Source organism: Gymnodraco acuticeps, unplaced genomic scaffold (genome assembly GCF_902827175.1).
Source record: "Gymnodraco acuticeps unplaced genomic scaffold, fGymAcu1.1, whole genome shotgun sequence".
Classification (NCBI taxonomy): Eukaryota; Metazoa; Chordata; class Actinopteri; order Perciformes; family Bathydraconidae; genus Gymnodraco; species Gymnodraco acuticeps.
This window is the reverse complement of record NW_022990682.1, coordinates 949340-966201: the sequence shown is the minus strand read 5'-3', so window position 1 is coordinate 966201 and position 16862 is coordinate 949340. Positions and strand designations below refer to the sequence as shown.

The 16862-nt window shown below is 40.0% G+C and overlaps 1 protein-coding gene across 1 annotated transcript in view; it reads right to left on the bottom strand.

The window, feature by feature from the left end:
- The window catches only part of gstcd (glutathione S-transferase, C-terminal domain containing), a 76244-nt gene that overhangs the window by 58612 nt on the left and 770 nt on the right, over positions 1 to 16862 (bottom strand). The window contains exons 2-5 of the mRNA XM_034230191.1: positions 16117 to 16526; positions 14374 to 14826; positions 10798 to 11067; positions 5951 to 6044 (exon numbers count right to left, since the gene is read on the bottom strand). Coding sequence (XP_034086082.1) covers positions 5951 to 6044; positions 10798 to 11067; positions 14374 to 14826; positions 16117 to 16515 — 1216 coding nt within the window. The 5' untranslated portion in view covers positions 16516 to 16526. The remainder of the gene's footprint in view (positions 1 to 5950; positions 6045 to 10797; positions 11068 to 14373; positions 14827 to 16116; positions 16527 to 16862) is intronic.

Sequence of the window (16862 nt, the reverse complement as noted above, 5' to 3'; positions counted from 1 at the left end):
ATAAAAAGAGAAATAATCAGCTACAAAAACATATATTTGAAGTTCTATCTTTGATGCATTTTACAGACAGGTTATGTAAATCCCAAAGCAATAAGTAAGCTTAACATGGCAGATGTATAACTCTTCATTAGACCTGCGCACAGCGGGGGAAATAAGCAAAGCACGGAGAAGTGGGGGCCAAGACTTCTTGTGTGGCTAGCATTTCTATTGGGAGTTAAATTACTTAAAAGATGATGACGCAGGAAGAAGTCTGAGAAGTGTCCAGCTCAGCTGAAACATCACAGAGTCAAAAAAACACCTTTTCATTTTGCCTAAGGGTGCTGTAAAAACCTATTGACACTTAAACTGTACAAGCTAACATTAGCACTTGGTTGGGAGATGTTGCATCTTTCAACAAGTCACATGTAAAAAAGAAAACAGAAAGGGCATCATATGTCAATTTCTCTCTCTAAATATCCACATCTACCAGAGAAAAACCCATATTGGAGAACCACAAGATTAGATATCTACAAATAACACCAATTTACTGTCCAATTCTCAACTTGTTCTTGTACAACTGCAGAGAAACAATATTTAAAAGATCACAGGAGCCAAGTTTGTGAGATCTCAATTACATTTCTCCTGCAGATACAGCAGGGAGACACGAGACAAATGGAGCCAGTTCTCACTCCAGCAGTCCAACTCCTGTCATACAAAAACATGGAAGCTCATCTCATCTCCTTGTACCAAAACAACCAGGAGGACCAAACAGCAGCATGTCTCAGGCACGACGACAACTATGCAGAGTCCACAGCAGCAGCCCTCCCATTTGTATGCCCGATGGTCTCGTTCACCTCTCTTCCCCTGCCTTGTTTTCTCCTGATAACCCCTTGTCTCTCTTCAGGCTGTCTCACCCCTATCTCAATCTCCCACTGTCACATACTCCATCATTCTAACCCGCGTTATACCTCCACCCCCGTCCTGCCTCTATTAAGTGAAGCGCTGCAGACAAGACGCTGCTCTATACAAAGAGCCCTGTATTCACACGGCTGTTTACGTGTCTGCAGACAGCCCTCATCACAATTATCAGAGCAGCTCTCCACACAAGAAGGGAAAAATGTAAACAGCTCCGATACACAGAGGTCTCTTTGTTCCTCATACATTGTGCATACCTGAGTGTCACTGTGTACTGGTTACCATTGCAGGCCAATTAGTTGGGTCAATTAAAATGGAGTTAGCTGTAGCATAAAGCTAACACTCCATAAAGTGTGAGTATCTGTCATCTGTTTTGTCGAAATATATATGAACAATGTGAAAGAAACTTACTGTAAAGTCATAAAGTTTCAAGACACTGAGATGTTTTTATAGTCTTGGCTTTATACCAGAATAATGGATTTTAAATTAAACAACTTCCACAAGGTTAAAGTGCTGACTTTCAGCTTTAAGGGCATTTTTGAGGTGTTAAAAGGCATAAATATTGGCTGTGAAAAACGAAGCCTCTTTTACCCTTCATGGGTATGGATTCAAACGGCTCAAATTTTTAATCACCGCTCTATGGATTGAAAGACTTGAATAAAAATCATCGATTCATTTGACAGTGCAAAGCCGAAACAAAAACCACCCCAAAACTTTACATGGACTCACATGAAAACTGGAAGACATTACCTATAAATAAAACAGCTTTCGAAGAGGGTATGCTGTACATTTTGCAGATAGGGATATATTTATGCATAGGTAAGGAGAATTATTTGGCCGGTAGTACGTGTGGGAAGCCATTTGCGTAAGCAGAAGAGAGATGGATGGGAAGCCCACGCGCTGGGGTTCAGTACAAATTGTCTGCCTTTTGTCTCCGTTCCTCTTTAAATTACACAGCGCTGGAACAGAAGGGCTACCTGCGAGCCTCATACTGCAGGAGGAGATATCAACAGAGCCATTTATCATGCAGAGTGCTGACAAAAATGGGACGGCTCAAATGCAGTCTATCTCCCTCTCAGAATAGATGCCCACACCATCAAGAGCACTTCTGCAGGGATGTCAGTGGGGTTTCTTAGCATAGAAACAGATTTAAGTTGTACAGCGGAAACACATGACTAGGCTGCAAAGAGGGGGACAATTACAGCTAGTACAAAGCAGTCAAAAGATAATGATGTTGTTCATTGTGTGGATTTCAATACAGCGGTTTTAAGGGCTAGCTTTAAGTTATAATACACTACTACAATTTAGGTTTTGAATCCAAGTATCAGGTAACTTTGTTGAGACTCATAGCCCAAGATGTTCCCTCATTGTAGGATGATACAAAAAGCATTGTTTTCAGATGTAGATACGGTAAAAAAAAAACTGTTTTAAACTAAGTGTCACTGATCTAATATGGCTGACTTTACACCAATTGGAGCATATATTTAAAAAAACAACAGTTTGACTCAAGGTCATACTGGATTGATAAAGGGGGAATACACACCCAGAGATAAAGGATACTCAGTGATCAATAAATTGATTCGTGTTGTTTGTTTGAATCAATTCAATAAAACCTACAGAGGGATATACATTATTAGGACTTTAAGTATCAAAAATAAACCACAACTATGTATATTATACATTTGGATAACTTGATTTATGTGACAAACAGTCAAAATACCAAAGACATTGAGTATATATTCATATTTAATGAAAGAAAAGCATAACAATCTTCTCATTTGAGAAGCTGAAACCAGGGAATGTTCTGTATTTTTGCAAAAATGACCAAAAAATGGTTTACATTATTCCCTGCCCTTCATTGTGTCGTGACCATAGACTGTATATATAAAGGTCGTGACGCACTTTGTAACCATGGGGTCTATGAAAGGCTGAACAACTTGAATTCAACACTCAAAAGTTTTATTATCATGTGCACAGTACTGTAGATACATTGTAGTTATGGCAATGGAAATCTTAAGTCCTGAGCTCCAACAATGCAACATATTATATAGAGGACATAAGACAACAAATAAATGAAAATAGTGCAAATGAAAGTACGATGATTTTGAATGCAGGATTCTATGTACATGCAAGTACAATAAAATATAAAAGAACAGAATGTAAGGTTAAATATTGTACAGTGAAAGTTAAAGCTTGCTTATTGTGCAGTAAGTCTTGTTTAGATCAAAGTGATACTGAAGTTCATTCAAAGGATAATTCGAGGGTAAATAAGTGTATGCTCGCACAAACAAAAGAGCCCAGAAAGAGAGAAAACCATTTCAATTTCCTCTGTTCTTTGATAAGTGGAGGGATAAGGGATGAGAGTGTGAAAAGTGAAAGTGACAAGAAGCAAGAAATGAATGCATTGGAAAATGAGAAAGAGACATCTTACATATTCATTCAGTATAGACTGTGTGTCTGTTTCAAAAAGGACTGCACAATTATTCAAAAATGTTTTTAAAAATTGGAATATGGATTTATGCAAATATCCAAATCGCACTTAGTGTTTAAAGGCTTTAATATGTGTTCAAATTAAGTATTGTGGTGCTCTTGAGATTCCCCAGCTTACAAATAATATTCTACAGACTTAAGAAAACATATTTGTTGGATACAGATCCTCAAAAAATAAATCCTACCATAATGGTTGAAAAAAGAAAATTCACTATGATTACAAAATGATCCATCCCTCCAATATGGTGCACACAATTGCAATATCGGTCAAAGTAATCGCTAATTATTAGTGATTTATTCCAACTCGTGCAGCCCTAGTATGAACCAGAGTTGGAAGAAATACAGATTTTTACTAAGATTTTTTACTAAAACTAAAAGTCCTTAAAACAGTACTCAAATATAAATAAAAGTACAAAAGTATTAGAATCAAAATGTACTTAAAGTACAAAAAGTAAAAGTGCTCATTATGTAGAATGGCCCATTTCAGAATCATATAAATTAAAATGTATGTATGATCATTATTTCATTTCATTTCAAACCTTTATTTAGACAGATAGGTCCCTTGAGATCAGGGATCTCTTTTACAAGGGAGACCTGCATCAATTATTAAAGCATCCATGTAGGGCTGAACGATATATCGTGTCATGGCGATAACCGCGATATTCACATCGCAGGGACGTGCGATTTTATTAATTTTTTATATACATTTTTTTCTTTTCAATTTTCTTTTTTTTTAGGACGTGCGATATTAAGTAGGTACATTAACTCAAACACGTCATGTTACAATTATTTTGCTGCTTGCTACAAAAGGAAAACTTGCACGGCTCTCATGTCAGAGGTACTTGAGTGAGTGACATGCAGGCTCTGCATGCACAGCAAACCACCAATTACAATCATTCTTCATCAGATCACAGCAGGCCCCGCCCGGCTAGTTTGCAGACCATCAAAACACCGGTAAAAAATGAGCGAGGCACAGGAGGACAATACCGGCGAGAATGAAGATTTACTTCCAAAAAGAAAAGCAACATCTGCCCTCTGGAACTATTTTGGATCCAAAAAGGTTCTTCTCGTCTTCATTCACAGATGAATTTGAGGGTAAGCAACATGCATTATCATGACTTGTTAGATCATGACTTAAGGTATGATGAGTCAACCAGTTAAGATCCAGACGTCCGTGACTAAAATCCTTCATCCGGTTAAATATAGTTTAAAAAACCGCAATATATATCGCAGGGGAAAAAAATATCGCAATGTCAGTTTTGTTCTATATCGTGCAGCCCTACATCCATGTGTTCATCACTTGAATGTTTTAGTTGGTAAAGGTGCGGTTTATTTGAATTACTTTATATCACATTACATTACATTACATGTCACTTGTTAGACGCTTTTATCCAAAGCGACTTACATACTCAGTACTGTGGGCAATCCCCACAGGAGCAATTTGGGGTGAAGTGTCTCAGGGACACAACGACATGCTGACTGCAGTGGGGTTTGAACCTGTGCTCCCCTGATACGAACGCCAACACACTAGCCCACTGCGCCACACACCTTATATACTAATCTGAATAGTTTAACCCATAGTTATACATCTCAATTTTTTTAGTACATATTAAATCTGCCAAGTAGCTAGTTACTGGAGCTATACAAAAAATGTAAGGGAGTAAAAAAGTAAGTTAGCATAAAAAGAAAAGTATTCAGGTCTCTCAAGTAGTACAGTACAGTACTTGAGTACATGTAGTTACATTAAACCACTGGTATGAAACCCTACATTTTCTTAAAAAGCAATATTACTGATATGATATTGCAGCTTTAACTCATGCATTCATACCATTTTGCATCAGAAATGACTCTTCTAAAATAAAAACCATGCATACAAGCGCTATAAAGAGAGATCTAGAAGTCTCCTCTCCTCTGCCCCCCCAGTGCCCCCCGGGGCAGCAATCAGAGAGCTTCATTGCCTAATAGATAGAGCGCTCACTGCAATCAGTAATCACTAACCCATATGCACAAGTTCCACCATGCGCATCAGGCGTTTGTGCATTCAGTGTGTGCATGTTTGTGTGTGCCGAGGCTGTTTTGGTCAGACCTATTTCACACTTTTCACCCCGCGACATAAGCAGGATAACACTTTGAGATAAGCACTTTAAAATTCATTAGGGAGCCTCGTGGGGAGAAAACATCCAGCTGAGGCTCAACAGTAATCTCTGCGTCGGTGGCTCTTATTTTTCTTTTTTGAGGTGCGACTGAAAACCACCAGGCCACGGTAGTAAGGGAAGGTTTTATGCAAATATTTATACACATTCCTCGCTCTTACAGTATCAGCATTTGTTTTGACTTTCACAGCGTAATAAGGAGAGAGCAAGAGGGAGTAGGTGTAACGTAGAACCACACCGATTAAGAGATGGAGGAGGGAGAAAATGACGAGAGGAGGAGGTTTTAATGCAGATGGAAAGGGTTAGGAACTAGAAAAAGGAAAATAATTGAGCACAGTGTGTGCACAGAGTGTGAGGGCAGAAGGGCAAAAAGAAAATGGAGGAAGCTAAACGGGACAAAGGTTTGACTTTACCTTCAGTGGGGTTGATGGCTTCTGGTAAGCTGTCCCAAGGGAGGGTCCAGGCAGGGCAGGGATGAGGCGCGTAGATGGCCTCAATGCCATTTTCCTAGGGAAGGAACACACACACACACATAAACATGTTACCATGGAAACCCCTCTTCAGCCTTGGGGTTCTGCGGTCCAAATGGTTGTAATGAAGTGATTTCAAGAAATCGTTCTTGAACAATCCCTTCATCACATGCCGATAGAAAGCTATAGCAGAGGAAATGCCACTGCAAGACAACACCACTTCAGTACAATAACTCCTGAACATCCAGTACACTTCAGATTCTTACTGGAGAAACATCGAAAACATTTCGGTGTCAAAGAGTGCACTAGAACAGCAGTTTTTCATAACCATAGGAATAGGCAAAGTCTATGAAAGGCACGAAACGGGTAGAGTCTTAATTGTTGCAAACAAAATAATACAAAAACACATTTTGTAACATATTTGTTGGCCTTCAGTGGGTTTCATAATTAAATCTGATAATAAAGCCCCTAATTAAAATGAAAGCACTTTTTAGTTCAGGTAAGGCTGCTGTGTGTTAATTTAATTACATTCTGCACAACAATATTATCTTTTATTATATTTAGTATGACGAAAAAATAAATGTGTTTTTGTACACATTGTGGTGATTTGCTAAGGGGCGGGACATCTCGGTTGACCAATCAAATCAGAGCAGACTGGGCTCTGGTTTCAGACAGAGGGTGAAAAGAGGTGCAGCAGCACAGGCAGTATGAGAAAAATAAAGAGCTTTTTGAACATTAAAGCATGGAGACATGTGACAGTAGGGACACAAAATACAAATATGAATGAGCCAAATTTAAAGCTGGTAGAGTGATTATGAAATGGCGAACAATGGCCAAATGTATGCCCCACTGAGGACTAAAAGCAGTGAGTATTGTGCCACACAGCTGGTTAGTTTCAGCACAAGTTTCCAAGGGACAGACTTTCAGTAATCCCCGTTTCTGGGACACTGGCTTTCCTCTGAGCCCCTTTCTGCAAACACTCTGCCTCTTCGCTCCTCCCCGGGTTTGTTTCTCCGATCCGTGTGAATGATGGGCTTCAGTGTAGCTTCTTGTCTGTTTGTGTAGTCTGCCCTCCTTCCATGTTGCATGACAGAGAGGGAGTTCTGTGGCTCAGGAGGAGGTAAAGCATGAGCCATGCTTTACCTCCTCCTGGACACATTTTCATATACACATATGTATCGTTTGCCATTTGGATTGTCTATATACTGAATTATTTATGTTGGTTTATGCTGTACACTCCACATCTATTGCACGTATGTCTGTCCTTTGTACCAGTATCCATCAGGCTCCACAATCAAGGCTTTACCCCCACAAAATACTTAAAAGCGCAACAACCTGTACCGTGTGTACCTAATTAAGAGTTGCACTAGCATACAGACATATATATATATATATATATATATATATATATATATATATATATATATATATTAATGCTGTCAAAATTATCGCGTTAACGGCGGTAATACATTTTTTGAATTAATTGCGTTAAAATATTTAACGCATTTAACGCATGTGCAGAATGGCCCCATACGTGCCACCAGTGGCAGCGCCAGGGTATGGCTGGGGTAGGCAACACACATACCAAGAAATGGCTTAGCCCTAAATAAAGTCCGCCAACTTGTGCCGAGAATTGCACAGACAGCAGTTAGTAAGATTGATTTCAGTAGCCACTTGTCTGGAAATACCGAAGACCAGAAACGGTTTTGAAAACTTTTGTCACGGAGTGATCGTCTTCACAATAGAACATCTTTGATAATGTCTTCAGAATCAAGATAACGGCGTGGTGTTGTTGCAGGAAGTCCCGACGGAGAATACTTTTGCTGTAGTACAGGTAACACATAACTGGTACGCAGGTTATGTGCGTAATCTGAAATGCGTACCGTCACTTGTGTCACAAAGCGCATTTGCGTATCGACGTACTTGTGAAGCTTTTCCAGAAGGTGGTTAGATCACCGGACGACAGAGTCGGTCACAGACAGGTCTGCTGTTAACGTCGGTCTGTACAACGGAATTGTGCCAAAACTACGCCAACCGGCTGCGGAGGGAGACTTCTTCTCCCCCCCCCCCCCCCTTCACTGGAGAACTGCGCTAAAACAGCTGATCACGAAGTACTCCCCCGTTAATAGAAATCAACACGTAATGAATTAAGACCCCACGGTTTGATGATTGATAGGTGTGTGGGCTGTCTTTCATTTTGACATACAGAAAAATGTTATAATAAACATAGATACTGTATGTTAAATGGATATATCCGCCTTCTTTCATGTATCTTTCCATTCCCACAACAATATACATAAATAAATGGCATATTTTGGACATAGTTCGAATGGTGATTAATCATGATTAATTAATTTTTAAGCTGTGATAAATCTGATTAAAAATTGTAATCGTTTGACAGCCCATATATATATATATATATATATATTCAATACTTATAGAAGGGCTGCTCAATTAATCTTATTTTAAATCGCAATTACGATTATGGCTTGCAACGATTACGAAAACAACATAATCGAAATAAAACGATTATTTATTTATTATTATTTTTATATATATATATTTTTTTTTTTTAAATTGGATTTTCAGTTGAATTATGCTTAAAGTTCAGGGTAATCAACTGTTAAAAACATACTGTTCAAATGTTTTTTCTCCAATAAATTGATGTTTTCAAAGTAAATGGATAATCGTTTTTAATAATCGTGATATCAATTATTGACCCAAATAATCGAGATTATGATTTTTGCCATAATCGAGCAGCCCTAACTTATAGTTGTATAAATATAAATAGTTGAATCTAAATTTGATTGTTATTTTGTATTTGTCCTTGTATGAACTCTTCCCTGTCCTATCCTGTGTTTCAATCATTTTCCTGTCGCTGCTTCAACACCTGAATTTTACTACGGAGATCAATAAGGGTTCATTTTATCGAGAGGCATCCCTCCCCAGTTGCTCTTCCTCAAGTTCCCTTCCATTGTTTTTGCCCTATTCAAATGTTTTTGGGGGTTTATCCAAAAGTGAAATCGAAAAAGACAGAGGGAGTCGTAAACTGTACAGATTGTAAAGCCGCCTGGGGCACATTTGTGATAGTGGGCTATATAAATTGACTTAACTTGCCAACAGAAAACCCCAGATGTCCCTGAATTTGGACTCCTGTTAACTCACTATTCCTTTTCCTCTAGACCACCCTCGAATTTTACTGCTTTCACAGATTGAATTTTTGTCTAACGTTACAAACAGCATTTAAAGAACCATTAATCACTGTCAGTGACAGAAGCCTTCGGGTCTTGAATTTTGGTAGCAGGGTTACTCTTTTGTTTACATTCGGATCACAGGTTGTGTGTACACAGCTCATTGAGCAGGCCGTTTGACTGGCATGCATCAGTGTGTGTTAACTGAAGTGAGAAAAGAGGGAGAGTTTACGAGCCATTTATATTTCGGAGCGAGAGGCCGGATGAGCCTGGTGCCTCTGGTTAGCAGCAGTGAAGGATCACGTGTCACGGTGTGAGACGGCAGAGCGCTCTGTCTCCATGTACTTGCCCCGGGACGCACACAGTCAAATATGACATATGCGAACACACACACACACACACAGGCACCTTGGCCAAGACAACACAACAGCTGCAGTGCAGACATGATGGTGGCGACACGCAGCCATCCTTGTAATCCCTCTAGGCTATGAAAGAATGGTGGCCATTGTGTGTGTGTGTGTGTGTGTGTGTGTGTGTGTGTGTACATTCCTTCCCGTTTTAATGTCTGATTTCAACCTGCCATGCAAACTGTCATTTGTGCACTAGCTGAATTTAATCCGGTAGCATAGCACATCCTGACCACCCAGCTCCTCACTCAAACTCTCCAAATACTGCTTTCTCTTCGTCATCTCTTCCCGCCACTTAAAAGTCATGTTGTTGTAGACACTTTGCCGGCAGGAAATCACAGACATATCTCTGCTGAGAGAGCATTGTGACAAAGCCAAGAGAACAGTTTGAAGGCTTAGCAGTGAGAGGTTAGTCAGGGCTGAGGAGACTTTCTCCTTTTAAAAACAGCTGGGCCCGCTTATCTCCTTCTGGAAAAGCTAGCAGAAAAAAAATGTTGCAGGCGCAGCGTTTGCTGTGGAGCTAAGAACGCTATAAATGTGTGGGACTGAGTGTGTATGTCTTACCAATGCTACCTGAGGGAACTGCATTTTAGTAGTTTGGACATTTGATGCTACTACTGTGTGCCATTGTGTCTCTTTAGGCTAAGAAGTTGGGCCATTACATAAACGACTGGGTCTGGCTATAAAACTTTGTTTAGTTTGAGACTGGATTCATTGGTTTTATTGCACCTGAAATGAGGATAGGCTGAAAGTGCTGATAATACTGATTACTGCATTTTATAATGGCAGCACAATACTGTTGATGTAAACAGATTCTATTATTCTTTTAAGACGGGTTGCTTTTGTTGTCTTTACTGATCAACACATTAAAAACAAGCCCTGTGAGAAGAAAACCAAGTTTACAGACAAGCAGCCAAACACTTAAAATGTTAGAGACTAGAAGCACTTAAGCACTGACAGAAAGAGGAAGAAATGGACAATTGAGAAGGAATGCCAAAAGCAGAACTAAGAGCTACTCTCTTGAAGGCACAATCAGCAGAAAATGGGCACATGAAATGACAGGGACAATAGTTAACAACCAGGTGGTGAAGAGGAACACTGGGAGACATCTTCAAACTAACAGAAGTGTGTGAGTAAATGACCAGGCAGGTAAAACATGATGAGGAATAAGTAACAAATTGTAATTCTTTACTTTGAGTTTAGTCATGGTGGGTCTGGGGCCACCGATGAAGGGAGGCTGCTTGGTCTTCTCCTGATCTTCTTCCTGGTCCAATAGGCTCGGAGGGTTGCTCTCTGCTGAAGGCCCTGGGGCGCTGGACGTGGGAACCTGGGGGGTGCAAAAAGCAATCCCACAGGCCTTTGCTGCGCGAAGGACCCCGGGTACCTCCTGCACACGGCTGTACCATCGCAGCAGGTGGGGGATCTGATGCAGGAGGCTCGCAGCGTGGGATTGGAGAGAACACTATCAGAGACAATAAAAGAGAGAAAAAACAAGGAGATATTGATTAAGTGACTCATCTGACATGTCATCTCCAGTGGAGCGTTATGTCAGGTTCCACCAGAATTCACTCATCACAGATGGGGGACGGGAGGACACGAGGGGCCGGCAGTCAAAACAGTAAAAGCAGCGTTGGCAGGTGGGGAGGGTAAAGACACAAACAGAGACCTGATCAGAGGCGCCGGTCACTGTGGGCAACTGCGTGTGGAAGACAGAGAAAGAGGAACATAGAGGGAGAGGCCGCTGTGGCTGCAGTGGAAAGTGTCCGTCGTGTATCGTGGACAGTGATGGCCGCTGAGAGGAGACACGCTAGGCTGAGTGTGAAACTGGAAACCAGTGGAGCACAGCTGACTACTAAAAGCCTCATTGTGAGAACTTCAGTTCATTCCCAGTCGAGGAACAGTTTGAGGGCGGCTGAAGGGTGAAATGGAGGTTGAGACCCACTGAAGGGCATGACAGTGCAGCATTCCTGATCAATAGCGATATACGTTTCACTAAATAGCTGCGACACTCCATGGTTGCTGCTGCAGAGACTAATTACCACTATACCTACACTTTTTAAAACCTGTGCAGCTCCTCCACTTTGATTTTAAATGTTTATAGTGATTTGTCATGTCCATTTGTATACATTGAGAAAAATGTTGGACTTTTAAAAACATTTTTATATTAGATATACTTTTTAAATCCTAAATCTGTATACTTTTTCATTACAGCAGCATGCAAAAAGACATTACACATGAATAAACACTAAGAAAATTACTTACAGTATATATATATATATATATATATATTAGGGGTGTAACGGTACACGTACCGAAATTATTCGGTACGGGCCCTTCGGTTCGGTACAGGTGTGTACCGAAGTGTACCGAACGAATATAACGTTAAACGTAAAAAATTGAGAACGTGAATAACTTTTTGGAAGTAATCTCAGGTGCTGCGTCGCAGCATTCAGAGTAATTTGCTCACATTGGGTTCAACGCGTCATAGAGCGAGCAAGTCATTTCATTGGATGAGAGGCATACTATGAGAGCAGGTCAGAGGGATGCGTTCAAATGTAGTCAGTAATTTGAGGAACTGTCAAAAATGTATGGCGAACGCAGATAAAGTTGAGCTCGAAAATCCTCCAGCATCATTGAAGTCTCCGGTTTGGGAACATTTTGGTTTCGCAGTTACGTACAAGGATGACGGACAAAGACAGGTGGACCGAACCAAAGCTGTTTGTCGGCATTGTTCAACTAAAATTGGTTACGCGGCTGGCAATACATCAAACTTGCACACTCTTGAAAAGGCATCACCCGAACGTGAATATCACCGGTACCAAAAGAAAAAAGACTGAAGTGCAAACCCAACTCCCGCTAGCATGTAAGCCTCCACCACTCGCAGAGAGTTCAGACCGAGCCAAAGCTATTACAAACACCAAATATCCTTATGTTGCCATGTTAGCAAAGCGCTACCTGGCTGTATCTGCTACCTCTGTCCCTAGAGAGAGGGTGTTCTCCACAGCAGGAGACATTGTTAGTGCCAGCAGATCTGCCCTTTCGGCAAGCAATGTGGACAAGTTCATCTTTCTTTAAAAAAACATGAAAATACAATGACAAGCAAGTCATAATGTCAAGCTGGCTGCTTAGGTACTAGTACAGTACAGTTCAAATACAGATTATTTCAGTTCATCGAAATGCTGCACCTTAATGTTTATTTTATTATATTTTGTATTTATTTGAGTGAATACATTATTCACAGTTTAATAATAATAATAAAAATATATATATATGTTTTGTTTTGTGAAAAAAAATTCTGCTGTACCGAAAACGTACCGAACCGTGACCAAAAAACCGAGGTACGTACCGAACCGAAATGTTTGTGAACCGTTACACCCCTAATATATATATATATATATATATTATATATATATATATATATATATATATATGTATGTATAAATAATAGAAAGTATATATTTATAGAAAATATTTATTTAAATCATAATATAGATATGCACAATAGTTTTGATAAAACTATAGTTTTTGTAATACTTGTATAGTTTTCCCCATAAAACATGTTGTTATCTCACTATGTGTATTTATGCATCCCTGTTCACGAAAGCAAATTCCTTGCATGTGAAATCTCCTTGGCAATAATCCCAATTTGGATTTTTATTAAATTAGTCCTGCCAACTTGTAAAATATGCTATTATTTTGTGTGATGAATAAACAGAAAAGGATTTTTTGAAGCTTGCACTATTTTTATTTAATTTATCACTCTCAGGCAGTGTTTCTCAAACTTTTTCATACCAAAGACCACTTAACCAATATAAAGTGACTCACGGACCACCTAACTCAACAAATATCCAAAAACACATCGTTTTTCTAGAACAGATTACAAATCGCCTGAAAATGGTACCAACAGGTGACGAAGGTGTTGCTCTGGGCTATATCATGCAATCGAAAGTGAAACTTAACCTCGCTCCATTGCGGAGATATTCCCGCGAGAGTGCGGAAAACTTAAATTAACTTATTTATTTAAAATGTGAAATGTTACCAATATACTCACGGACCACTAGGGGGCGCTCACGGACCACCAGTGGTCCGCGGACCACACTTTGAGAAGCACTGCTCTAAGGTCACCTACCTAAACAAAAAAGGTACCCAAAGGAAAGTCATGGAAATGCATTATCAACCTGCTGCATATAAATAGAAAGCCTCCCTTCACTGTTATCACTGTGTGCCAGGTGTCTCTCTGGACCACCTTTGAGAGATCAACCTGTGCCAAGTGTGAAGCAGCGAGTCTTCTTCACTCAAGTTTCTGCCTGGATGGTTCTGAAAACATTTGGGTGCACTGCCTGCTCAACCTGACCCGAGTGCAAAGTCATGCATAATTCTGCCAATCATTATAATAAAGGCTTTAATAAGTCAGTAAACACATAAGGGTAGCCTGAATGTCACAATATATTTATTTATGGGGTGAAATGAAATGTGTGCTACTGTGTTTGAAAGACAACTCCTTGCATGGCTACACTTGATTGCCCACGGCACAATAATTGTATTTTGCTTACAGTAAAAGTGATCAAGTTCACAGGGTGTCAGTGTATTGAAAGTGGAAGAATAATACAAAAGATATAGCTATTTTAACCAACATTAAAAGGGCATTTGACGTGTGGATTTAAGAATGTAAATATTGTGATACTCGAGGCAGAAAAAGGAACAAGGTTCTTAACCAAAAAGATTCAATACTGACAACACCATGAATCATAAACGCCAAGGCCCTTACCAGGTATTGATGGATGCATGGCAGCAGCACCACATCCGTCAGAGTGAAGTACAGTCCTTCAGCAAACACATGCTGCAGCAGAGGCAGGTGTGGGGTCTTCACTTTCCTGATCTCACAGCTCTCTCTGGTGGTCGCCGTGGGAACTGAATCCACTGACAGTTTGGCCAAAGCTGCTCTGAGCTCAAGTTCATCTCCGACCTGAGGGGGTTGGACCGGCTCAGACTCAGAGTTTGAGTTCCCTGCAGGGGACTCGTTCTTCTCATTCCTTCTCTGCTCTTGGAGCTTCTGCCTCCGTATCTTGTCATCATTGTGGACCTTGACAGGCGCTGGCAGCCTTCGCTCCAGGGTGAGGATGGAGAGAGGCAGCTGCTCCGATTGATTTGTGGGGTCTTTGAGGTGTTCTTCAACAGCAGAGGGAATGCCAATTTCACACAGTCTGGTCCACTTGCTCACCTTTAAGGCAGGAAAGAAAATATGTTTTAAGGTCAAATACAGTAATGTCTTTAAAAGAGCACAACATAAACTAAACTTAACTGGTTTTTATTGTGACATGTTATAATGAAATACACTCTAAAGCAAATATGTATTTCGGTGGTTGGTGTAAAATTGTGGAATTCTCAACAGAAGGAGTTAAAGAATTGTATATGTATTTTTCAGTTAAAGAAATTGTATACGTAAATATGTCTGTTGTCTTTGATGTGATGTCTGTTCTTCATTTGTAGGCCTTATTATTATTATTATTTTGCGCCGCATTCCACCTTCTAGTGGGACTCAGATGAGGGTGTTGCACTTTACCTTGTACATGTGATGTTTTGGTGTTGCTGTTGTTTTCTTTTCTTTCCGTTAACTGTGAAGTGGGAAATAAGTATTTGTTTGTGTTTCTCTTATTATCCTAAGATACTGTTATGTTTGGCTGTGAATACGTTTGTCAGTGAAAAATAAATATGAAGGACAGACCATCTATTTCTATTTTTTCTTTTTAGAAAGAGGAAGGTAATAAAAGATTTGTTGTTCTTCTTCCTGCTCCTTTTCGATCAATGGTGTGTTTATAGAGACATGTTTTGTTAACGATTATTATACTTTCAGATTTGCATACCATGAACGGAACAAATAAAAATGAAATGAAATGAAAATGATGTCCATCAAAGTAGAAAGCTGCTGAACCTAACCCAGAGCCTAATCGACATGCTGAAACTGAAATAAATCCAATCGACCCAAATCATGTTCTGTGTGGTCTACTACAGCGAAAAAAAGTAAATACAAATCTAATTTAAAGAAATGGAGGCAGTCTTCTGATGAATTCTAAGATACTTTCTAGGGATATTTGTAACACATATAATTAAGTATCTGCTAATTAGACTATCCTATCAAAAACCTTAGCCCCTGTGTTCAATTTAAATCAATCAATGTGTGACCGATGCCAGACTCTTGTCTGAGATTAGTGTATTTGTGTGCATGGTCCTTGTTTAAATAAATACATAAATGAAATCTGGAGTCAGCAGTAGTGTTGTCATGATGTTGCTGTACCCCTGCAGACATTGAGTGAGTGTTGTTCAGTTTAAAAGGGTAATGTAATGCACAATAAACTGACCTGTTGCTTTAGTTACAAAGCTAGTAGTTTAAAGCTACCTTCTCAATAAAGTAGGTCAGGTTTTGCTGGAATCCCCACTATGACCCAAGCTAAGTGTAAACCGATGTTATGGACTTGTGTTTAGGCCATGTGTGTCCCTGCTCGCCTCTCACCTCAGCACAGGCCTTCAGACAGGTCTTCTTGAATCCCAGCAGAGCCAACACATCCTTTCTGGAAGGGTCCGCCTCCAGTGTGTTGTTGATGATGTGCCTCAGAACCACCGCCAGCCCGGCCTTGCAGAGCATCCCGGATTCATCCAGAGCAGCAGGCAGACGGCAGCCCCTCACCAACAGGGGCAAGTCCACTCTTTGAATGTGAGACACGTCCAAACCCTCTGGCAGCCGACTCTTCAGGGACTGGGAGCTTTCAGGTTTAGTGAAGACCAGGAAGACTTTGAAAGACTTGCACTCGCAGTAGGACAGGAGAAACAGGGTGATGGAGGTGTGCAAAGGAAGACATGGCTCTTCATTTTGGCAGGAAACTTCTAGATAAAGGGCCTCTGTGTGTTTCATGGTAAATAGTACTGTGGGGTCAAAAAGAGGGAACAGTATGGGTTAGTGGCTTTGTATAGATGCCAGTCAATACAACAGGAATGGTTCATTAAGTGGTTCAGAAAGGTTAGTACATCTCATTTCATTTAGCTGACACTTTAATCCAAAGCAACATACAATAAATGTAATTAACCATGAAGATACGAACTTAAAAGAGCAAACATTCTGCAAGATCATCAGTTTTCAATAAGCCAAACATTTATAAGTGCTGCTGCTTGGCATTAAAAAAAGCCAAACTTTTCTGAATGCTGCATAGAGAAATAATTAGTTTTTTTATATTGGCCAATTTGCAGTAGAAAATGTGTTTT